The 25,335-nt window shown below is 41.1% G+C and overlaps 2 protein-coding genes and 1 long non-coding RNA gene across 3 annotated transcripts; all 3 read right to left on the bottom strand.

The window, feature by feature from the left end:
• Positions 1 to 7,835: 7,835 nt before the first annotated feature.
• On the bottom strand, positions 7,836 to 10,461 carry LOC124460479. Its single transcript, XR_006954380.1, has 3 exons — positions 9,468 to 10,461; positions 7,962 to 8,097; positions 7,836 to 7,890 (listed from the first exon to the last, which is right to left on the bottom strand). It is a non-coding gene; the product is annotated as an uncharacterized LOC124460479 (long non-coding RNA).
• A 2,884-nt stretch (positions 10,462 to 13,345) lies between these two features.
• Positions 13,346 to 14,059, bottom strand: LOC6638032. The gene has a single exon (XM_002061148.1). The coding sequence runs from the start codon at positions 14,057 to 14,059 to the stop codon at positions 13,346 to 13,348; it is 714 nt and encodes a 237-aa protein (XP_002061184.1).
• A 4,356-nt stretch (positions 14,060 to 18,415) lies between these two features.
• Positions 18,416 to 19,355, bottom strand: LOC6638031 (transforming growth factor beta-1-induced transcript 1 protein). Its single transcript, XM_002061147.3, has 2 exons — positions 19,176 to 19,355; positions 18,416 to 19,110 (listed from the first exon to the last, which is right to left on the bottom strand). Exon 2 carries the CDS (start codon positions 19,085 to 19,087, stop codon positions 18,527 to 18,529), a length of 561 nt encoding a protein of 186 aa, XP_002061183.1. The 5' UTR covers positions 19,088 to 19,110; positions 19,176 to 19,355; the 3' UTR covers positions 18,416 to 18,526.
• Positions 19,356 to 25,335: the final 5,980 nt, after the last annotated feature.

Below are 25,335 nucleotides of genomic sequence, written 5' to 3'. Positions count from 1 at the left end.
GTTTGGCCTGTTGAAAAATTGTGAAAAGTCAAGTTGCTTGACTTTAGATTTATCATTATTATAAACTTTTGCAACTTTTAATTTAACTTAGAGAATAAGGTGAGTCTTAATCACTAGACACAAGAAACGGATCCAGATATAGATATTTCGCAATTTTAGTTGCCATACCACGCATCCATCTATCCATTTTTCTAAGACATGTGGTTTGTTTGTTTTTAACCATGCGTATAATGCGTTTCGACTTGGACAATTTGATCATGATGCAGCTTTGAGTTTTAAATTTGTTCTTTAATAAGAGAAACATCAAAATGGCAAGTAAGCCGAAATGAATTGACATAAGTGATTCCAGATGTCTTTTACTTCTGATGAACATTTCCTAGAATACTCATGGCTACTATCTATTAATCACTAATCAAAATTCTCATGGAGTCATGGAGTAAGTACAATGGCAAACTGTAAATCGATTGGCGATATCCTAGACCCACCCACTCTGCCGTACCACACCCACATACACTCACCACAAAGTAAATGCCCTGGGAAGCCATCAGTTTTAGCTTTTGACCAGATTTTCGTTGGATTTCGTGGGCGAATGTCAGCCCACAGGTGACGGTGACAATGTTGGTGAGGTCGAGGTTGAACTTTAGGTTGCCCACGGCCAAGTGAGTTAGATTGGTTGAATAACTGAGCATGCCTGGATCTCCATGTCGTTGTCGTTTTCGTTGCCGATTTCGATGTGAATGGGAATGTGGACGTTGTTGAACCGTCAAACGGCAGAAATCAAATCATTAATGCAGGCTTGGTAGTTATACACAAACAAATGGATAGGCAGACAGTTCAGTTCAGAACAAATGCCAATTGAGCTCATAAGCTGCAACACATCCCACAAAATGACGGATTACAAGTTCTATGCTTTGTCGTAGCATAGCTTAAGGGGGGCCGAAAGCATCTCAACAACACCACCCACAACGCCAACATGTTCCAATCTCCATCCACTTGACGGCGGCTTCAATCGAGGAAGTCGCAAGAGCAATAGAAACACCGCCACTTTAGTCCTTCGCATCCTCGCTCCAACCTCTTGTACCCTCTCTCACGTGCCAAAGGCGCCCGACTGTGGAAATTAATGAACGAATTTAGTTTAATCTTTCATTTAAATGAAATTAATCGCCGCAACTTTTTTGATAAATTGCGTTTTAGAAACTTGCGCGGAAATTAACTTTTTTTCTTTCACTCTTCGTTCTCTCTCTTTCTCTGTCTCTCCTTTCTTGTCTGTCTTTCATTCACCGTTGTTCTTGATAGATACAATCGATGAAGCGTCCATAAGTTGAGCACTATATGTCGAGAGCTTTGCTAGCTGATGATGAGATGAGATGAGATGAGACGATGACTTGGTTGCTCACCTGCCCCAATCCAATCCGTGCCTCTTATTATATCCTTGATGAAAAGAAAAAGAGAATTAAAGCTGCACAGGCACGCGTCAACAATTCGAAATGCAAAGCAGCGCCGACAAATAGTTTCGATTGCTATCCTTCTGTAGGATTAGACGAGGTGGGTTTTGGGTGGTTTAAGACAGCTACGTAACCGCCTTTTGCAACGCAGTTTCCTTAAAGGGGCATGTTTGTATGCATAGTAAGGTTCTCATACTCGCTCTTGTTAATAGAAAGTGGCACACTATGCTAAAAACCTTGAGCTGCGTGTCTTAGTCCACAGATCTAACCCGAATTAAATCGTGTAAAATGTTTAGCATCAAATGTAAATAAATTTGTAGGATAAGTAAAGATTACAACGGCGAGTATCTATCATCAGTAGATACTCGACGAAAGCCGGTTAAAAGATAATTTAAATTTGTACCATGTTTTTTGGACAACCTTTAACCACTGTGCTGGCTAACCGCATGTTTGCGATTGTCGTCGCAACCGCAGCGAATACCCAGCCGAGATTACGTCTCCATTTTTTGTTTTGCTCTTTATTTTTTTGCTTTGTGGAACGCCCAAAACGCGTCCTGGGTGCCTCTAGGAAATGGAGGGCGTTGGCGGCGGAAACGTGGGCGGAGAGAAACTACTTTGACAGCAGCGCGTCGACCTCGGCCTTTGCTTTTTCCCAGTTACCAGTTGCCCGTTGCCGTTACCATTTTCAGTTGCCATCTGTGCACCATGGTCGGGCGTGATGAGTTTTTATATAGCAGCAGAGGGTCTTCTATTTGTATCTTTAAGAATCAGCGCGAAATAGTGTAGTCGGGATACAAGAGGGACGAACGGACAAACGGACGAAAGAACGGAGTGATGGTCGTGTCTGGCCAGCTGTGGATGAATGGACGGCTAGAGTGAACCCAAGGCTGAAATGACCAAAATGCTTGCAGTTGTTTGTTTTTAACCTTCTCGAATTGCCGTTGCTTTTAATAAGGATAGCGAGAGGGTCAACTTGGACAAACTCAAATACGGCAATAATGATGATGATGATGATGCGGACGTGAATGAGGATGCGGATGCTACTGATGAGGATGATATATACATATTTGGTATTTGTTTATCAGCCGTATGAGTATGAGTGTGTTTCTTTTTATTTTTTGTTTTTCCTGTGTGTGCACATGTTTAAAAATTGTTCCTTCACCTGGTTTGGTTTTTGTGGCCTAAATCTGCCAGCTACCGTTGGCGTTGCCGTTGCTGTTGCCATTGCCGCACCTCACCTTGATTCGCGTCAGGCATGTCAGTGAAACGATAGCGACTCTCTTTGGCATTGAGTCATAATATACTCTACAAAATTCCATCCACACATACTTATTCACATATATGTAGGTATAAACATGCATCTGCATTTTAGAATCAACGAGGACAAATAGATAAGTTTTAAATAACATTTAAATGTTTTTTCCAAGAAAGAATGCAGAATTCAAGGAAGCGTTATATTATTATAAGATTTAGAAATATTCAGGAATTTTTAAGGCTTTTGGTTAGGGTTAAGGATATTTGGATACCTTTAAGACAGCCCTCTTCGTATAATATTTGTATCATAAACGTTTGTCGAATGCGCTATATTATCTTCCATTGCTATCTTTTTGAACAAGGTCGAATTGTAAATGGGATATTTTCTCTTTTCCGTCGGTTAAGCAGTGCAGAGTCTGTCTCCGACTCTCTCTCTCTCTATCTCTCTGTCTTGCTGCTTCCCTCTCTTGGCCATTCTCTCTTTGACTGCTTGATGTTCAAGGTTTCAATGAAAATAATGCGGAAAATTTGTTGGGCGTTAGGGGAAATTGAAGATGGAGATGGAGACGAAGTCATCGTAGCCTTTGTTAGAGTCAACATTTTCGCTTTAGCATTTTGACTTCATTTTGAACACAATCATAAAAATTTGCAGCCCTTTTCATGTTGCCATCAGCATTATTTCATATGCCTCTCTGCCTTAGTGCTTTTGGGTTCAGCATGGCATCTCATCGTAAGAACCCAACAGACCCACCCATTCACAATGATGGCCATGTTCAATTAAAGACTTGCTTTTGCGTTAAAATTATGTTATGCCAAGGCCAACATGACTTAGTATGACATGTAATGAAGTTATTTTGCAAACATTTACGGCACTTTAATCTCGTAAATGTCATGGGCATTCCAATGGCCCATATTAAAACACTTATTTTTGCAATATTTGGTTAATAACTTGCTTAGTCTCCTTTAAGTAGGTATGCTAATTCTGAACATATATTGTTTCGGAGTATCACGAAGCAATTTGCTAAATTTGCCAACAATAAAAATTTAAAATATAACTATTTTTTTGGGCTGTTTTGAGATGTTTTAAATTTACATAAATGGTATCAATTTACTAACCAAAGTAATATTAATTAACTTAACACTTTAAAATATATTTGTCATATATTACTAATCCGACAAATCTAATATTATTTATACCTTATGACTTTCTTGCTAAACTTTGAAAGCTAGAAAAAATAACAATTACCAAATCTATATAGCTACAGCTCATAACTTCATAAGTATGCTATAAAAAATGTATTTTATGATTGGCAAAACAAGCACAAGCTCTTTATGTTGTAAGTTACATAGTTCCTCACACAACACTAACTGATGGAGTGGGCAAAACATTTTGTTTGTATTGTTTGAACTGCCTTTTGTATGTAACGGCGATTGCAGAATTTATTGGAAGATTTTTTAATAATTCCTTTGGCCAAATCAATTGTCTGACCTAGGCATTGACTGCATGCAGTGGCTGCTGCTACCCGTTCAGCCAATTCACCTGGACAATGCCATGATAAATGCTGTCCGAACCGTTCACCTGTCTCCCATCGTCCCATCGGATGATATATAAGTGCGAACGTCTCACAATCAGTTTCAGGACCAGAATCAATTCTTTTGGCAACTGGTTACCCATGCACACTCCCACCATGGTGCTGTACATAATCACACTCTTACCCTTCATCTAGCGTAGGACCCGAAGAAGGCACAGCACCTGAACCAAATCGAGCATTTGGAGTAGAAAACAAAGCAGCGGTGGTGTTCAGTTGCAGCCAACAGCGCGGTATGTGGCATTGTTTTCTAAGAGCTGGTTGCGGATGCCATTGTTGGTGGAATTGGGAGCGGGCAGAGCGAGGGGGAAGAACTTGTTGCTGCCAAAACCATTGTTGCTTTTAAATCTTTTCAATTGTTCTGCTCTAGCGAATATCTGCGGTGGTGTCAGCTTTTTGGTTTTCACTCTAGAATCGACTCGCGTTCGATTACAGCCATGCAGCAGGCATTCCAGATGGAAGAAAGGCGACAAACATACATACATAGATCCAAAAAAGATATGGTAGATATGGAAGCAAGCCAATTTTTACCACTCTGCCTGCTGTCTTTACAGGTGCTTATTCTTTTGTGCCCTTGAAATGGCATCGGGTGTGTACTATAGCTTTAGCTATAGCTATAGGTAAGTACAAATATATGGTTGGTAATGGGTGGAGGCGTCATGACGATGATGACGGGCACATACATACATCCTCCAGTTGGTGGCAAACGGAGGATATTGCGGGCAGCTACATCGTTTTTGCTTCCACCTGACATGGCGCCAGCAACTTGTGTTCCACGCTCGCTTGCATTTTACAAAGAGAGAGCGACTAAGTGTGTGTGTGTGTGTGTGTGTGTGTGTGTGTGTGTGTGTGTGTGTGAGTGAGAGCCAATGGAGCACTTTTCCCACAAGCGTTTCAAGTCCTTCTTGTTTCAACATTGTTGGCCTTTTCATACCCCTTTATGCAAGACTTCGTTTACGGGTATATGAATTTCAACAAAAATTTATACATAAATGCTACCCGTCTCGTTCAATTAAATCTTGCCCTGCTGTTGATGGGTACCATCAGGTCGTTCCCTTCAGTTGGTTTATTGGCATTTATAGTGCTCTTATTGTTGTAGCTGCTGCTGCTGCATGTCCTTGTTCCTGCTTCCAGTTGCAGTTATTGGGTTTTTTAGCACTGTCTCTGGTTTACACCAGACACTCTCTTTCTCTTTCACTTACCTAACCCTCAGCGCTCACCTTTTCTCTTCTCTTTTTACTCGTTCCCTCCACCGACCATATTTTTCCTCAGCACTTTTTGAACGAAGCCAGGAAAGGTTTTAGGTTAGGTAATTGCACTTAATTACCGTAATTGAAAGAAAAGTGTTCCAAACTCCATGGAGAAAAAAAAGAAGCAAAACAATGACGAGAATAACAAGCAAAAAAAATCAAATAATGGTGGTAATTGGCTAGAAAGCAGATACAAACATACGATTTATGTTCTTCTAATAACTGAATATTTTCGCGTTATGTAACCGAAACCAGCAATAGAATGAAATTGAATGTAAGCGATTAACCGCTTAACGAGTCAGTTAGGCAAACTGTATGTCGTTTATTCATTTGTTTAACTTGAGATTGAAATTAACTTTAAAGCAGCAGGTGACTTCCTCATTCCTTCCTCATTCCTCATTGACTTCCTTAATTTTTTAATTTTACTAAGTAACTGCACAATTTGGTCATAATCGATGACTTGTTGTCATAGTGTAACCTGTGTTCGTGTCGTCCTTTAGACTCAAAAGTTTGCAGCAAATAAAAACGAAGGTGATCATTTTTGCGCCTCAAATCGATGCACATTTCAGTATTCACAATTGAAGGCACTACAAAATCGGAGAGCTTTCTGCCAGATAGACGCGTTACCGTTAAGAACTTCTGAGACTTGGGAGAACATACATCCATGCATACAAACATATCTATCGCTGTTCATATGTATATGTATAAATATACGCTATTTGTGTGTGTCTGCAATTGGTATGTTGAAACAGCATAGTTGGCTGAAATAAAACTCACGCTGAGAGTAGTAGATGGTTGGGTGAGATGGGGCGCAGATTAAGTTGGAAATGCATAAAACTCTTTGAGAAGTTCTCAAATAATTGACATTTATCTCGTGCAAACAGTCGAAAGTCAAGTTGAAAGGGAATAAATGAAGGAAGGTCCCGGCGCACGGCGCACGGTACCAGTGCCAGTGCAATGTCGCTTCGAGCGAAAGGATGCATGCAGGAAGGCAGAAAGCCAGTCAACCAGCCAAGCGAATTCTCTGGCAAACAGGCAGGCGTGGCACCGCCGCCTGCCGACTGCCGGAGTGAGACTCGAGACACGAGACTGGAAACTGGAGGAGTGGCCCAACTGAGGGATAAATGCAAATGTAATAAAGGCATCGCAATTCGTGACATTAAAAGCGATAACCCATGGCGGATGTGGATGTGGGTGGTTGGGTGGTTGCCGCCAGCAGTCAACATCTTCTCGCAGGCGACAACTGACTGAATGGAATTTGAGGGCAAGCGATTGGGATGGCTGAGTGACTGACTGCCTGGTTGCCTGACTAACTGAATGGATGGTTGGATAGATGGTTGTTTGAATGGATTCTGTTTCTCCTGCTGCAAATTATTATGTTAAGGAAGTGCTAGTTAATCGCCTAAGCCTTTTAAACACTCCAAATCGCATTATGTCACATGTACGTGCAGCAGAGCGACTCTCTTTCTCCCTTTCTCTTACTCTCTCTCTCTCCAACCCTTATTCTCGCTGTGTAGGTGTGCGCTTTACCTACTACTACTTCACTTTCTCCTCTAATCCTTGTTACAAGCGGAAACGGAAATGCGCAGCCAATCGTAGTGTGAATTATCATGGCAAAACTCCGACCCAAAGCCAATGCCAGAGACAGAAACGACAGACAATAGTCGACTATGAAACACAGCCTCATGGAAAGGTTTCAAGATTTTTTTTATTTGTGCTGGTCCCAAATCAAAACATTGAAAACGACCCACCCTCCACCCTCTTTTCTGCCAAATCCCATATTCCCCAAAGTCTGAACACCATAAACAGCCATAGGATGAGCGTGCCGACTGGGCGGGCTTCCCAAATGCAAATTGCAAACGCATTCTTTAGTTGGCTTTTGTGTCTTATTGAAAAATTCCATTGAAAGGATTCGTTGCGCTGGAAAATGGCGCAAAATGAGAAAATTACTTATCATAGTTTCGCAATGTTGCAGCAAACTGAAAGCCAAAAGCTGAAAGCGAAACAAAGCTTCCTCTTGAACAACAACGACTACGACGAAGAAAGAAGGCAAAAAGCCAAAAAAAAACAAAAATCGTAAAAATGAGAGAAAAAAAACAATAAAAGAGATATTATCACAAAATCAACGCGTAGGTAGAAATGGAAAATGCAAAATGTCATTAGACGTGCTCCTAAAATGAGTTTTGCTCCAATTGAACAATGAGCTTTAGGTTCATTACTTATAACATTCAATTACTGATCGAAATGGTGTAGAATGGAAAATAATACTCCATCACTAAAAATAACTATAAATTCTTCTCCACAGCTATCGATTTGAATTTAATATTACTAGTGGCACACGAGTCACAAAACCTGTAATATTATAAAGGTGCGATTCATAAGTAAACATTTTCTATATATTTTTTTTCTTTTTTGAATCATACCCAATTTACTCCTCGAGAAATGGACTTTTATTTCCGCTAATAAGTCGGTTGGTCATCTGATATCGGTAAATAATGCAGGATGAACATTAGCTTCACAGAAGACCCATCCGGGAAAGGAAGTTACGCTTTTCAATTTCTGTCCATTAGGTTTATAATTAAGAGGAAAAACTTATTTAAGTGCTGCTTGGGTGGTCAGAAATAAATTGATGTTATTGTTGTGTAGATGTTATCCTTAAGTGTTTTAGTAATTGGTATAGAAATTTCTTTTGCTACACATGATTTTTCCCATTCCCTCTCTTAGCCGTAGTGTGAAAATGCCAAACAGATTCTTCGGCTATGTAGAAATGTTTGCAGATGTTTGCTTGTCTAAAGCAAATCCCCTTAGAATAATTGAGTTTTAATATGAAAGTCAGGCTCAGGGGGAGGATGAAGCTGTGCAAGAATCTACGACTTCCAAAAACGACAAAAGACAAACGGCACACAACACGACACTCGATTTGCCAAGACCAAGACCAAGACCTGACCAGACCAGACCAGACCAGAGCAGGCCTCTCGTTTTGCCCAATTGCCCAACTCATTAGTAGTTCATCCAGTGGACGAACAACCAAACGAAATGTTCACAAAAGCAAAAGCACCAACCATACAATCATATACACTCCTTTACCCCTAGCTTATTCCCGATCCAAGAGCTAGGGGTAGAGCTAAACTGGTGGAGCTGCTGCTGCTAAGGCAAAAACATCACTGCAGCCATTAAAGTGACAACGACATTTTAATTGCCCTGGCTGCGAATTCAACTTCAGAATCCGAATCAGGAACGGAGTCGGAGACGGAGACGGAGACGGGACGAAAAGTCAGAGCCACAGGGTGGCGGCAGGCAACAAAAACGATACTCACATAAACACACACACAGACAGATGGAGTGACAGAAAGAGAGAGAGAGAGAGAGAAGAAAAGAGTGTGAAAGAGAGAGAGATGGAAAATAGTGCCAGGGAGAGTGAGCTGACAAAGGATTGTATATATGTGTATGTGTATGTAGGGGACTCAGCGGGCGGCCTTCTTGCAGCCCACTAGCCCATTCCAAACGGCATTCCATAGGCAAAGGCAACCTGCATAGACATTAAATTGCTGTTTCGTCTGACTTTTGCCTAGACAATTGTTTAAGTAGTTGTCGTTGTTCTTGGTGTAGTTGTTGTTGTTGCTGTGTTGTTCTTAAATGTAATTGTTTTCGCTGTTTTGCATTTTATTCGTTGAGTGTCATTGACGTCGTTGCAACGTTGCTTTTAAAACACCATGCCCCCTTCCCCCTACAAGCACTATCATACTTTCTTACTTTATGCCAGAATCAACGAATGATTATGTACAAATTGCTTGACCAAAATGTTCGACAATAGCCATATAAAATTCACACTGTGTAACAAAAAAAAAAAAAACTGTATCCAACTTTACTTGATTACTTGAGAATTGAAATCTAAGGCATTTATGGTTAATTGATTTTATCTACCTTACCCAAGGAAGTTGTTTGACGTTTAATGGCCTTGTTCAAAAACATTGTTGCACAGTGTAATGGCATCGGTCCACATCGTTGTCGTATCGAAATTCATTTGAAATCGATAAGCCATCGCCTGGCATTAATGATGGCATCATCATCATTATCATTATCATCATCATTGGCCGTCGCATCTTTATAATCGGGCCTTAGTTTTGTTTATGGCCGCCTTTCAGACTTTTCAAATTGCCAGGCGTATATTTTAGTCTCATTTCCCCATTCCTGATTCCCCATATTTCCCACCCACTAAAGAAGCCAAAAAACCAGAGCCAACTCTGTGGGCCAATAACCTTGCATGAAGGTGGCAAACCTCTGGCCACAAAAAGCGCCCGCAGAATATTTGTGGTTTTGCTGATGGTCTTGGTCTTGGTCTTGGTCTTGTTCTTGTTCTTGCTTTTGGTTCTGTTTCTGTTTCTGTTTCTGAAACTGGTCCTGGTTAACTGCCTGGCATTTTTGTATGCTTTAAGAGCTCATCTTGAAGCCGATCATCTGGTATCGTCGCCGCCGTGCCAAGGACACCGACATGAACCATTCGCGAGCCAGCCTCGTCCTGAATTGTTTGTGTGTGGCTGTTTAATGTACATGAAAATTGCATTAGGATGGGGACCGTGGACTGGGGGGGCCGGACGAACGGCTGGATAGAAGGGCGCAAGTCGGTGCGCGCAGGGCGAATGGACAATGAATTGGCATACAAAGTCGTATTTATTATTCGCGTTGCCATTTATCAGTTCACATTTGGCCTGCGTCAATGTGAATTTGTTGGTCGTTTCTTAATTTGTGGCTTCTCCATAATAAATGTGAATCTACAGTAGCCATTCGTTTGTCGCAAACTCCATAGTGGAATGGTTAAAGATTAGATTAGATTTAAAATGTGTATTTCACATATGTATTAACCCAATTCATACAATTATTTTCTTAACAAAAGTTACTGTGTCATACTACATAAGATTTGAAATAAAACAAACATTTCATTTGAAACGAAAAAATTCATTTGAAGTATCAGAAAATATTACTTTGTACAGGGAAATCGAAAGTCGACACTCTGGTTCTTGTTTCACTTTTTGGGTATCACGTTTTGTGGCTTCCGAATCAGATACATTAATGTTTCCCCACGGAAATGTTGTTAATTTTGTTTGTTGCTTCGCATATTATGTTTCTAGTTTGAAAAGTTTTAGGGATTATTACAAGTTTTGCACTTTAAAATTCAAAACATTTCTACGGAACTATGAATGGTTTTGTTATCAGTACATATTGTGGATGAAAGTTGTAATAGATAAGTTAACAATTGATATTTATATTGCTTGATTCTTTATCGTAATGCCGTTAATGACTGGATACTTGCACCTGTTGGCCCAGTGTTGGTTAAGCGATTTAAACTGATTGAGGTTTCGTTTCCTGGCACGCACTACTGTAGTTGATTTGATTTGTCTGGCCAGCAATGGGCCAACTCCGGCTCAATGGGCCAGTGGGTCAACCAAATATGTGGCACACCAAATGGTTTCGTGCGAAATTAAAAGAGCTATAAAACTTCAACCCCCGCCGGTAAACGAAGCACTGGCTCTGGGACCTTCGGTAAACCCGTGCACGCATACATGGACATTAAAGTAAAATTGGCAGACAGCATGCGATGGATCCAGTCCAGTCCAGAACTTAGACCTGAACCCGAAACGAAAACCTCGGACATGGAACTTGAAACTAAGGGACCAAAAAGTAAACGAAAGACGTAGCTAGCCACAGACATAATCATGGACACAGACACAGTCGTGGTTGTTGCAGCTGGTTACTTGAGTATGCCCACAAAAATACACACACACACGCACACACACACATAATATTAAAGTTAGATGAAATAATTTAAATTTTGCAGCCAAGCGGTCATAATAAAGTGTCATAAGTTATGACTCATGAGTACATTTCGAAAAGTGGCAATGTAAAGCAGGGAGCAGGGCGCAACGCCCAGGTACCAAGAACAGACACAGACCAGGAATGGGATGTGGACCCTCCGACCTCTTAGCTCCTGCCTCACACCCGAAGTCGGCATCCGGCAGTAAAATGCGGACCGGGCCACTCGGCAGTGGACTAAATAAATGGTATGCATATTACAGAACTTGGACGGACATGCCAGAGGTGCCAGAGCAGTGCAGGAAAAACATTTGCACATACGTGTACCCATGTGTGTTTGTGTGCGTGTCTGCCCGACTCTCTGTGTGTGCGGAAAATGAGAAAACACACAAAAACAAAAAATTAAATGAAAATGGTTGGCTTTAAGGACAAGGGGCAAAAGAGATTGGAACTGAGGGTGAGAGGCAATCCTATTATTGAGTTTCTCTTTTTCATATTCAAATATATTCTATTTACTAAAATGTTTAATAAAAGTCACACAATCTTCTGTTAATCCCAAATATTTTTTAGTTCGTGAATTTCCTTGAATCGCACCATATTAGGAACTTTATGTACATTGAAACTGTTCCCCGATTAAAATAATCAATTTTAAACCTACAATTTCTAGCATACTTTTTGGGGAAATCCCAAAAATTGTGTGCATTAATTGACTTATTAATTAAGCGCTTATGGTCAAATTTTTCATAGTGATGATAAAATATTTGTGGTCAGTTGTGGACTATATATAGTATACACAAGAAAGGCGTACTGCCCGCAGATTATATATATTTTTGTTCTTGATTCCTTGAAAGATAAACTGCTCACTTGGCCATAAAATGTCTCATGCAAAAAGTTGGCAGCCAAAATGGCAAGTAAAAAATGCGTGCTTATAATAAGCCCAAGGACCAAGGATGATAATGAGGAGGAGCATGTGAGTTAGCTTGAGAGTTAACAAACGAGATAGAGAGAGAAGTGAAGCTGCTAACTGGAAGTCAACTGGAACTTTTCAGCGGGGGCACAACAACAAGTACAACAAAGCCGGCCAATTTATCGCAGGCAACGAAAATATTTATTCACGCTGCCAGAAGCAATTTGCCGCGGCACAAATTGGCATCATGCCGCCGTCGTTGCCTCCGTCGCGGCCACCTCATAGTACCGCTACCTCATCTTTCGGGCTAAGCAAATGCCATAAAAGCAGGCTACATCGAGAATGAGCCTCCAATGCTGTCGGCAAATGTGGCACCTGTGCAGATAAACCGTTTAGACTTTCAAATAAATTGATGTCGCCGCTTCTAACAAGTGGCAGGGAGACACACACACACATAACGAGAGAAAGAGAGAGATAGCGATCCAACGAAGTGCAAAGGTTGTGCACGTGTCAGTGCTACTGAGAGCAAAGCTACGCCCTGGGCAGCAGCGCCAGTAGCACTGACGTCGACAAGGATATGGGCACGCGGCAGGCGCAATCTGCTGATTAAGACACTCAAAGCCACAAAGTACTCGACGCTCGACGACAACTGCCAATGCCACAGCCATAGCCAAAGCCAACTGGCAACTGGCAACGTGTGTAATGAGTAATGAGGTTTATCCATAAAATGTCGTCGTCGTCGAGTATGGTAGAGTGGGGTGAGCTTGGATATGGGGGTATGAGTAGGGCTAGCAGCAGCAGCAGAAGCCGGAGCAGGGCCAGGATACTGAGGTCGAGGCCGGAAAAGAAAGGAGCAAGTACCAACTGTCATTTTGGTCCCGGCTGATTAAATCAGCAGCTAACAACCTAGGTAAAGTCACCATAGACAGAGACATAGTCGTTAATAAATAAATAAATTTATATATATATATATTTATATATAGACACATTTTATCCATCATCTCTCTCTCGCTCGGTCTTGCACTCGCTCCCTCTCGCGCCCTCTCCCTCTCTCTCCTCTCTCTCTGTATCTGTATCTGTTTCTCTCAGTTAAAATAAATCTGGTTCGCCCCGCATCACCAGCCGCAGTAGCAACTGCTTTGGCTTCATCGTTGGCTCAGTTTGCTCCGCCTCCATTGTTTGCTCGGTGGGGCCTTCATTTAAATAGGCCACATCCGCTGCTGTAAAATATAGAAAATCGCAACCAAAAGGCTCCAAGTGAGTGGCCACCAATGGGGAATCGGCATAATTACGAATGACCCGTGCTCCATAGCAGACCCGTTTTCGGTTGGCATCTAGAGCTAGAATATCAGCGGTAGCTCTACGCGATGTGCTGCAACTGATCAAATAGATTAGATAAACTTTCATGTTATCAATCTGATCCGGCGATCGGCTTGGCGGAATAATATGCTCCTCAACAAATTTACTAGCAATCAGACTTGCCCAGGTGGTCACATAAAGCATCATCATGATAGGCATTTGCTTGCAAATTTGACGCTGACTCGGTTCCTTATCATAATCCGACCTATGGACAAACGACAGCTTGGCAATGCAATGATTTTCACCTGGTTGCATTTGCTGGAGATCAATGCCATACATGGATACATCGCCAGCGAATACGTCATGCATGGCCGCCTCCTCGGTCGCATGGTACATCAGCAAATGGGCCAACATCTCCATGGGGATTAGCATGCGACCGCATCCACTTACCGGACATTTGCCCTTCACCTGGAACAACTGATTCAGGTTCTCAACGTTTGCCATTTTAAAAAACAAAAATCGAATAATACGATATAATTTTGTACTGACTGAGATTACTAACTGCTGTACGATTCCCTTCCTTTCTGCCAATCACTTGACTCTATACATTTTCATAGCCAACTTAGATTCCATTTCAAAGAAACTTAGATATGAAACTGTACAATTGATAAACATAGTGTTTTCATTTTTTGTTTCTTTTCTATTTGTTGCTTAACTTGTTATGGCTGCTACAATTGCAGTCAGGAATTCCATGTTATCATGACGTATACGCAATTATCTGCAGAAAAAACATTGAGACATGAGACATGACATTGAGAAAAGTCAATATATGTATATCGTTCACTCTACCTTCATTTTTGCATAGTGTTTCTCTACTTCATCTTCATTTTTTACGATCAATAAGTTATGGGCAGACAACATATACTCAACTGACTTTCTCGAATACATTTCGAATTCGTTTCTTGTTCAGTGCGGTAGATTGGATGTTACATTTTGTCAATAGTTCTGATGACCGACCTTGGTGTGTGCCTAGATGCAACATCCGTTTTGAGTTGCAATCAACTTGAAAAGTAAAATAAAGAAAGGCAGCCGATATGAGCATTTTGTATGCGATTTGTAACGGTACATGTGTATACATATGTACATATGTATGTACAATATACGATTACATATGTAGAACTCATATATGTATGTATGTACGTTTGTATACATGCGAATGTATGTAGGTATATACCTGATGCTAAATAATGGGAGTGAAACACGTGATGCAGACAGTAAGCCGACTGAGGCGATGAAGGTGTGTGCGAGTTTGGCATAAATGTGGGCGGGGTCTCTGACACCGTCTAAGCTCGATGCGAGACTTGCATAGCCGCGCAACACCCCTTCATCCCATGTGATGGGGGACGCCCCGTCGTCTTGTCATTGCTGTCGTCAGTGGCCGTCGTGCTCTTGGGCTGCTTCTCTCTGCTACCTCCGTGCCAGTAAATTCAGAAATAATGATGCGTCGAAAATAAAAAACAAAAAAAGGCGACACTCGAGTCACTTTGAGTGAAAGGAATATGGCAAACAAAAGCAACAGCAACGGCAACGGCAAAGCCCTGCTAAACGACTTACATATGCATGTTAGTCAGAGACAGAGACAGAGGCAGAGGCAGAGCTCGTAAGTCCTGTCATGATGACACCCGTTATACCCTTCAACAGGCGGGCAAACATTCTGCTTTTGCATCCTGCATCATTCTACTAGTATATAACCATACATTCTGATACGGATTTCGGTTAGTCCGATTAAGTACGTATTTTCACTTGACACTTCGCGGCTTCCCGCAAATGTGTGGAGACAATAAGACCAATATGCGCGTGGATTTGTGTGTATGTGTTTATGTGTGTCGATGTGTGAGCTTATGCCCCCTGCTATGCTAGTGTTTCTCATACTCCGGCAAAGCAAACACACCAGTTCCAATCCCTGTTGCCAGTCGTTCAGACAGTTGAAAGGTTAGGGTAGGGCATTACTTGCCTGTGTGTCTGTGTGTTTCTGTGTTTGTGTGCTTAGTGTATGGACACATGGTGAGCGAAGGTGTTGTTTGTTATTTTGAATTCATGCACGGGGGGTTGGATGACAGAGAGATGAGGGGTGTTACAAGATGGGTGGCGGCATGAGGCTGGGACTGGCTGAAGTAAAGGCTCTTGTTTCACTTTGTTAATTACTCAGATTCTCGGCACGAGAGGAAGCGCAAGAAAAATGGGTCATTAAAACGTCAACATCTTTGTCCTTCCATCCCCCTTCCAAACTGTATACATATATATTTATATATATATATATATAAATATACGTACGTATATATGTACGTACATATGTATATATACACATATATATATTTATATATATATATACTGCTTAAAACAAAAACAAAGGTGCGAAAAAAATAAATAAATTAGAGCGTCAAGAGCTGAAAAATAGGCCCTTTTACAGCTCACAGCTTATTTGATGCTGTCGCTCTTCTTCCTTCCCCCTATATAATTTTTCTCTTTGTCTGTGTGTGTGTTTTTTCTTTGTTTCTTGTTAATTTTTTTGGCTACAACAACAAGAACATTGAGAACAACAATATTGTCTTCATGGGCTTCATCTCATCTACTTTTTTGCAAAGCTTTCTGAATGCGTGTAGACATGTAAGAGGAGCAAGAACTTGATATGGGGCAACATTGTTTAGCTCTTTCTCGTAGTCAAAGTCGCCGCACAAATATCACATCCGCCAACAGCAACCCGCCACCCGCACTTGGCAGATGGCACATGGCACATCGCGTACAGGACTTGGCACCCCGATCCATAAAAAACTCTTCAAATTTCGTTAACCTACGTACACATGCGTGTCTCTATGAATGCATGTGTGTGTGTGTGTGTGTGTCTTGTTAACTCCACCTTTCTACACAAATAATTAACAGGACTTTTCTTAAAAACGAAGCCAACCGGAAAACCAAACATTACCTCATTCTCCCACCTGCTATTGGAACCCTTTGTTTGGACTCTCCATAAAGTTGTCCGATCAGAGTATTGGTACTACTTAACAGCATGGATCAGTCTATCTATTGTGTGTAGATTTTAAATCGGGATCTCCTAGATATCTGAAAGACCCGTAGAGTGGAAGAAATTACTTATACACACATATTCTCCTTTCCGTTTTCAGTGCTCTGCAATCTTCTATTTCAATTATTTGTAAGGAAATAAATTAAAAGTTTAGTACTTTCTTTGCCATTTCTTTTTATTTCCTGACTTGTGTCCTTCAACTGCAACTGCTAATGATCCGCTTAGGACTTGTCGTTGTCCGTTTTAGTTTCAGTTCCAACCACTGGGCCCAAAGTGCCATCTAACCATTTCCGGTTATCATTTTAACTATGAGAATGAGAAAATGAATACCTATGCAGGTGTATATACTATCATATACCCTCTGGCAGGATAATGAAGCAATTTTTCAGTTTTGCCAACTTAATTTAGTTATTTCAGTTGCAAAACATTGTCATACATTGATTAGAGTTTAAGGTTTCGCAGCGTTTCTTACGCCAAATTGGGACTTACAAAAAAAAAAATAAAAAATTAAGTAAATAAGTAGTCGCCTCGACTTCGGTATACCATACACCAGTACCATGAAACAACTATTTTAAATTCATAAGACCAAATGTAAAACCAACCAAATATATTAGTTTCAGACCAGTTGGAATCCGAGAGTTCAAATGTTGGGGGAGAAAATCGTCTTTTTATTGGCTCTTATAGTCTCCCGTCTCCGGACGGGTATGATCTAGGCTATTAATGATGATCAGAAGCATATATACATATATACTTAATACGGCCGTAAAAGTTAACTTTTGCCTGTTACATACATTTTGGCGATTATAATATACCCTTAACCCTCTCGGTGCATGGTATAAATAAGAGTTACACAACATCCTCAAAACCCCATCCAAATGCCACACCACTGGGAGCGTCCTTGCTGCAATTTTCTCTGCTATTTTTTTCCATTTCTGGCAGAATTTTAGCGAGTTTCTCATACCCTTTTGCACAAAGAGTAGAGCCAACTGGAGCTACCGTTTACGTACTTTATTAAGACAGTGACTTTAGTTTTTTCATTTCAAATCTTTTGACTCTATTATCTGAATCGTTAATTAGTTTTCAGTGAGTATAAAATTCTGTCAGGGTATTGAAACTTCGTTGTTAAGCAAAATTAGGACGGTGCTCTGGTTTCCTCTTTATGCATTATCTTCTTGTTAATAACTTCAGGGTATGAAGCAAGTCTGAAAGACAAGAAAAAAAATGAATTCTATTACTTCGAGAGTTCAAGGAAGGTTTCCAAGTTTGAAATTGAAACTACAAGAATACATATACTAAACAAATATTGTACATATAATACATACCAATAAGTATGTATGTAGGTACATAAATACATATGTGTATGTTTGTATAAACGAGGCCTAATTGTACAGGTTATATGTATGTAACTGACAGGATGCTTTACAATGAAACTCTCACGTGAGCCACTTAACAGCACTAGCCATCGGTATCATTCAGATTTTGATTGAATGTGTTCAATACGAGGAGCCCATTCATAGAAACGGCATGACACACATACGATTCTATCATTTGTTAATCCAAAATGATGCAAAAAGAATTTTACGGACGGATTACAAAATAAAAGTGGAATATTAGCAATTACAGATCCACATCATTAGTACATAGATGTGATATAAATCTTCATGCATACAGTAAACAAAATAGAAACACGTTTTTTACTTGGAGCTTAGATGGACATCTTTTTTACTATCTACTTAGTTATGTTAAGGAATTAGCAGTGTTAAGAACAAGAATTTATATCGACAACTACTGGGAATTTGGATACGCCTTGGGCTTTGTCACGTTTTCCAACGGGCTTTCAATGAACGGTCAACAGGTGCGTGGCCATGAGAACGGGACCAGAACTAGAATTATGCATCTCCATTGGACTCGCCCTCTCTATAGTTAGCACACTGGATGCATACAGCTCGACCACTCCTGATGCTGAATTTGTATCCTGTTATCTGCCGATGGCAGATACAGCATTTGAAACAGTTTGAGTGCCATTTGGTGTTCAAGGCAACGACGGCATTCTTATCGATGGGCTCCGCACAGCCAGCACAGCGGGACAACAACGATTCCCGGAAGTCGAGCTTGCAGAACAGATATCCGTTGACTTCGAAGAATGTCGAAGTCACCAGTGATTTGCTGCAACTTACGCACCGGAAACACTTCTCGTGCCACTTGCGGCCGACGGCGATGATGCCACGCTGCAGTATTGCCATTCCGCAGGCATAACATCGGGATGCATGCTTCTCCCGGTAGCAGGTATTGCAAACCGGTTCGTCATCCACCACACTATACGCCAATAATCCGATCGGTTGCTCGCATTCCTTGCACGTGAAATGATGTGGATGATATGTCTTACCCAAGGCGCTTACTACGCGGGGTTTCACTACTTCATTGCACTTACAGCAAATTGCCGTGGCCATAATTTTCCAAATGTTGAATGCTTCTGTATTAAATTTCGTTTCGATTTCTTTGTAATATATATATTACTATCCAAATATATATACATACTTCAAAGTCTCTAGGTAGACTGATGTGAATCCCAAGTGTCACATGCTTCAAATTTATAATTCGTTTGTGTGTATAGAGATGAAAAGGAGTGCAGGCAGCGTGTTGTAACTATGTATTCATGTCTCTTTCCGTTCAAAGAGATGTTTATCAAGCTAACCAAGAAGATTCTCATTCTAGCACTCTCATAACTAACTTTCGTTGATCTTGTCGTTTTTTATTTGAGTGAATTTCCATTGACTATGCGCCCAGTTATCACTTTAGTTCAGAGTTATACGCAACAGATTTGTTGCTTCACTCAGTCAGCCTAATTCGCTAAACCGAATTAATAGTCTACTTTTTGGGGCCCAGCTCAATCTATTTTTATAGAAGCATATGTATGTATGTATGTACAGACGCACGCACACACACACAAACACGCCCATACACCCATATATATATAAATAAGGGTGAATGTATAGGAGTAGGGTGGAGGAGGGACGGGAGCGGTCGAAGGCAACTAAAACGCAGCAGGCAATATATAAGTATTACGGGAAATGAACAATATAAAAATTGTGTAAACCGAAATGAATAAAATTCAATTTACAGCTGGGACTTTCGGTTGAGGATGGGCATGGGGTTGGACTTGGTAGTGATGGTGAGATGGAGGAAGCACCGCGAGTGGGTGAAATGAAAAGAGCTGGTAACGGGTCTAGGACCGACGGAGCTATATAAAAATTATGGCTCCGCATTAATTTCAATAAATGCTGACGAGCATATAAATAAAACATCAAATTAAATGCGACATACATACATGTATGTATGTGTATATAATCGTGTATGTATGTCTGTGTGTTTGTAGAATGAATAAAGGTAAGTGTAAACGTAAACATAACCCAATGATGGCAGGCTACATATATGTACCTATGTGTAAATAAATACATATGTATATACATATATTTATATACACATTCGTTTGTGTAGGTTAGTATTGGCAATATGTCCGCTTCTTTTTATGTCCCCACATTTGTCTTCATTCGCAACATATATGTAATTATTTTGCCATAAACTGCTGCCCATTCCCGTCTCCATGAAACCCCTCAACCGCTGATTCGTACGTACAGATGTATTGTATACATATATATTTTATGACATGTCTCAAATGGGATCACTCGTTTCCTCAGAGGGCTACCAAAGCCACGATCTTTAAAATGCATATAACTCGCTTTATGGCGCAACAAGGGTCGGCCAGCCGAGGAATAAAAGATATGGAATTGCAGGATGATGGGTAAACGATGAGTGGAGGGGGTACCAAAAGGAAAAGTGGTTTGGCATTTATTTTCATTACCAAGTTCCCACCCGGCTGGTTATCCACATCAGCATCACCATCAGCAGAATCAGCAGCCGCATCAGCATCAGCAGCATCACCCAGCGAGCATCAACATCATTGGTGATTAATGTCATAATTATGCTGACACAATGCAATTTATAACTTCATACATTTCTTTAGTGTATCCTGTGATGTGCTGCTGCTGGACCAACCGAGCTGGCAATAGCCGGGCCCGGGCCCGGGTATGGGTGCGAGCCCGAGTCCTGCTACTGGTCTTGGTCGTGGTTCTGGTTCTGCGTTTGCTTTCTACTCGTGGTCCAAACTCTGTTTCGCTACTCTATTTCAATCCGGCATATTAGTTATGTGACTCAGATGCATATTCTTTAAATAATCTAGCTTAATTTTAAACCATATGGGTTTATGTTCGATTCCCGAAGTCCCTAATTGCGAAATTTCTCTGCAAAACGTTCTCAACGTTCAGAGCACTTCATTTTAAGCAAGATATACAAAACTAAAACCGAAGTGAGCACCATTTAAAGTAAAAAATGTACCATATTATGTTACATATTTGCAAATTGCCTCTTTTAAGGTTTCAACGATTCATTTTATTGGAGGGGTATCCAGTATCTATCCAGTACTGTATTTGCATTTTCTAATCAACATAATGGCAGTCTCTTCGATGTCAAAGGATCGTTTTCATAAATATTTAACGAATTCCTTACCGGTTGGCGCTTTGTTCTAAACAATGAGATAATTTGCAAGTAGCTTTAATTAAGGGACTTAAATTTACACCAAAGGCGTAAAAGTGCTTCGAAACCGATATTCGCAGGATATTTGCAATTCGTTTTTTGTTTTTTGTTTTTGGAAGACAACAATTGAACGAAAAAAGAAATAACAACGAAGTTTTCACCGAGTTCTGTAAGTGTGTGAGGTTTTTTCTCTTTTGTTTTTGTTGTACATCATTCCATTCCATTGCCCAGCCATCATCATCGGTGGAAGAGAAGTTGAAGACGGGGAAAAGGGCGTTTCTTTTTTGTGTTTTTACTTTTTGTTTCCTTTCGTGCCGCCGCCATTGTTTTTTGTGTTTCATTTTCACAGCGTTTTCGCCGCAAAAATAAGAGATGCGAAAATTTTCAGTGTCCAACAAAAAAAATCGTAAGTGGTTTGGGGGCCAGCAGCAGTAGCGTTCAACAATTGTGTGAGAGAGAAAATTAATTATCAAATTTATTTTGCTGGCGACAGGCGTAGAGGGAGACGTTGAGGGGAGAGGTGACCGTGGTCGGTTGGTCGGACGAATGGACAAAAGGTCGGACAGTTGGTCAGTTATAAAAGCCTTCACACCCCGAAAGCCGGATGCCAAACTGAGAATTGTGTGGAACGGAACGGATGGTAGATGGGCTAAATGCTGTGCGATTTTCATCGAATGAACTTATTACAAGCTTTAATTGTGCTTCACTTTGTTTGCTGACCCGCAACTGAGGGCCTAAACGAGTTATGAGTATTGTGAATCGGTGGCGGGCAAAGGGGCCGACATGGACATGAAGTGGTTAGAGGGTTGCGAATGGTTTATTGGCAAACATTTGGACATCAGCGAAAGGGCTCAATAAGCAAATTTTGAAAGTAAACTCCAACGGGGAAATACCGCCCACGATATCTTCCCGAGCCCCCTTTTAGTTAATTTATATGTGTACATATATACATCATCCTGGGTGTATGTGTGTGGGTGTGTGGCTGTGTGTGTGCGGCAGGTAACGTTCAACGAACCTTGAAATTCTAATATTTACGTGTGCTGTGTGATAAAATCTTTGTACCTTTTGCTGCTCCTGCTGCTGATGCTGGAAGGTTTTGCCGTCTGCTAATGGCATGATGATGATGATAATGATAATGATGACGATGATGAGCCGCGGACTTGGACCCGGTCTACCCGGTCCTCAGCATCAAACATTTCGTTCCTCTCTTACTTACCATTTTGCTGGCGTCCGCGCCTCAACCATTTGCAGGTTAATTTTGTGCTATTTAGTTCGCATTACGTAAATTTTCGCTTAATTTTGAAATTCTGCGAGTTTCCACTGCGTGTCAGAGGGGAGCTGGTGCCGTAGCTGAAGCTGAAGAAGAAGGAACGTTGGCAAACGAGGGTCGACTGGCTGGCAACCGCATCGCCATTTGTCGGAAAATGCGGGAATATCAAAATAAACATACATTTTTATTATCATGTCGTTGGTAAAAGCCGTAGCAAAAGTCTGCGTCATTTTGTTGCCGGCAAGGGGCAAGCAAGTTCTCCGAGCTCCACACACACCCACTTCCATGGTCGCTTGAGGGTGTGAGTATATTTAGGTGTTGGCGCCGGTGATAATGAGCCTGCTGCTACTCCACCCACCCTCAGGAAGGCTGCCAGGATGGCTGCCCCTCACTCTCACTCTTGGACCTAACCAGTGCTAGTGCCAGAGACCGAGCCAGAGCCAGCAGGCGCCTTCATAGTTAATTAAAACGGTTTGAATATTATTTGCACGATTTGTGTTTACTCTCACACGCAGGAAGGCTATATGGCGGGCTGGCTGGCTGGCTGGCTGGCTGTCTGGCAGTCACAGAATGGGGGCCACCAGTGGTATGAAGGACCATTCAGACAGAGAAACTGAGCAATAGCTACGCGGCTGCATGTTATCGCGGACTTCATTCCGCCATTCTGCCATTCTGCCATTCCGTTTTCAGACATTCTAATGGAGCTGTAGAGCTGCTGTAGCTTGGACGTAGACCCAGGTCCAGACAGGCCGAGGCCGAGGCATTTGCGAAAGCAATTAGATATGTAGCTCAAATATTCATTTGGATAAAAAAAAAAAGTATACATATATGTATTTATATAACGAATAACGAATGAAACAAAACAAAAACAAAAATTGTGCCGATTAAGCATGCAATCGTAATCAAAAACTGGATCTGGATCTGCTTATGTGTAGCATATTGACAACAATAATATACGAAGCAATGTTTGTTATATTTTTTGTGTGAGCAAACCAACTAATGGAGGTCGTTTTTGCTGGCATTAAAAAGTTTGACATTTCATTAGCCGCAATCTGTCTATCGAATTGAATCCATTTTGAGTTTTTGCTTCCCCAGAATTTAATTATAATTAGCCCAAAACTAATTAAAGATGATCTTATTCAATTGGAAGTAAGTGTCTTGAAATTTATCCAAAAAAATATCTGTTAAAGCTTGCTCAGCTTTTAAGTCGAATCCTTGGAATTAAGATGAAGATCAGATGCATATTTCCGTAGCAAGAGTAAAATAAAAAACACAATTGTGGCGCCACACAAAAATAATGCTAATCTAATTTTGAGAAGAATGCAACACTCACCGCACGCGCATCAACAACATGTGCATGTGTGTGTGTGTTTGTATGCCCGTGTAGGGCGGTAGCGGAAACGGAAATGAAAACTGAGAAACCGAAACTGAAACGGGATCCCTGGGCATTAGTTGAGACAAGTAACAGTAACTGTAACTGTAACAACGCCGCAACCCGCAACCAGGGTAAACCCATTGCCGGTAAGAGCCTGGGCGTGCGTTGAATACGATCGTAAAAAGTACAAGTCAAGCTTTTTTACGACCAAACTGACTGTTTCTGTTTGTTTGTGTGTGTGTGTGTGTGTATGTATATGTTCTTTGGGGGAGGATATGTCCTCATCTCTCGAATGGGATCTGCTTTTGGGCAGAAACAATCGCGGGGTAGTGCTGAAATTCCCTTGCAATTTTATTTCTTTTCAATGGGCCGACGCCCAGCTCACTCACATACGCTTTCACTCTCCCACCATTCTATTCGTCTCACTCTGTCTCTTTAGTCCCTCGCTTTCACTCTTGATATTTCCCTTTCCGTTTTTTGGACACCTTCAACGGATTTTTTGTTGTTGGTTGGGTTTTATTGTCAACGTTGCACCTGGACACGGCCCTTCGTTTTATTTGAAACATTCGCCAGCTTTGCACAAAGACGCCAATAAGTGGTCAAAACCGAAAAAACCCCAGAAGCAAAACAGAACCAAAGCCATAGCCCCAAGGAGATGTAGAGGAGACCGGAGGCCGGAACTGATGCCGGAACCGAAGCCACTATAAAAGTGATTTTGCCGGCAAACAAAACAGACAAAACAAGACACAGAGTAAAGTTGGTTAGTAGATTTGGGAATGGGCATGACTGTGGGAAAGGAGGCACACTCAGATGATGGTGGAGGCATGAAAGCAACGAGAATGTTTCATTTATTGTGTCGCACGCATTTTGACGGCCATAAAAATTTTCCCGAGATTATTTGCCGCTTTGGCATTTAGTGGTCGTAAAATATTTAGTTGGCCTCCACCGCCATTTTTTGGTGGGGCACCAGACCTGGGACCTGGGTGAGCTTTTTGGCCTCAATGAGATTTTACTTTACGTTTGGCTTCTTGCCTGCCACCAAGACCTCCAATCGTTCTGGTAGTGGTACCCAGCGGCCTAAATGCCTGCCTGCCGTTGTACGAGTATTCATAAAAAGTAAATAAAAATTGCTGCAATTGCTTAATCCAGCATTAAAATGATTTGCTATGCCGTGCATTTTCTTAGTTCAAGGTCCGGATCCATCCCATTCCAACTATCACACCCTAGAGCCAATAATTCGCTTGAGAGCCTTTCGCTACAAACTTGGCCAACAATTACCCATTTGCCACTTACAAATTTCGCTCTATAATTTATTGACACTTCTCAAAATTGAGAGAACATAAAAAGCAAAGCAAAAAGTTCATCAATTTATTATAAATTTCTTGATTTTCAGTGTTATTGTAATGGAATGTAATAGAATTTGGTCCCTTGATTTAAAATATAAAGTTGTGGTTGTTACA

The sequence above is a fragment of the Drosophila willistoni genome, assembly GCF_018902025.1.
Source record: "Drosophila willistoni isolate 14030-0811.24 chromosome XL unlocalized genomic scaffold, UCI_dwil_1.1 Seg141, whole genome shotgun sequence".
In the NCBI taxonomy this organism is placed as follows: domain Eukaryota; kingdom Metazoa; phylum Arthropoda; class Insecta; order Diptera; family Drosophilidae; genus Drosophila; species Drosophila willistoni.
The sequence above is the reverse complement of the archived record's forward strand: the minus strand, read 5'-3'. Positions and strand labels throughout refer to the sequence as shown.

Coding starts and splice junctions, on each gene's coding strand:
- LOC6638032 (XM_002061148.1), bottom strand. CDS start 14,059: ATGGCAAACGTTGAGAACCTGAATCAGTTGTTCCAGGTGAAGGGCAAA.
- LOC6638031 (XM_002061147.3), bottom strand. CDS start 19,087: ATGGCCACGGCAATTTGCTGTAAGTGCAATGAAGTAGTGAAACCCCGC.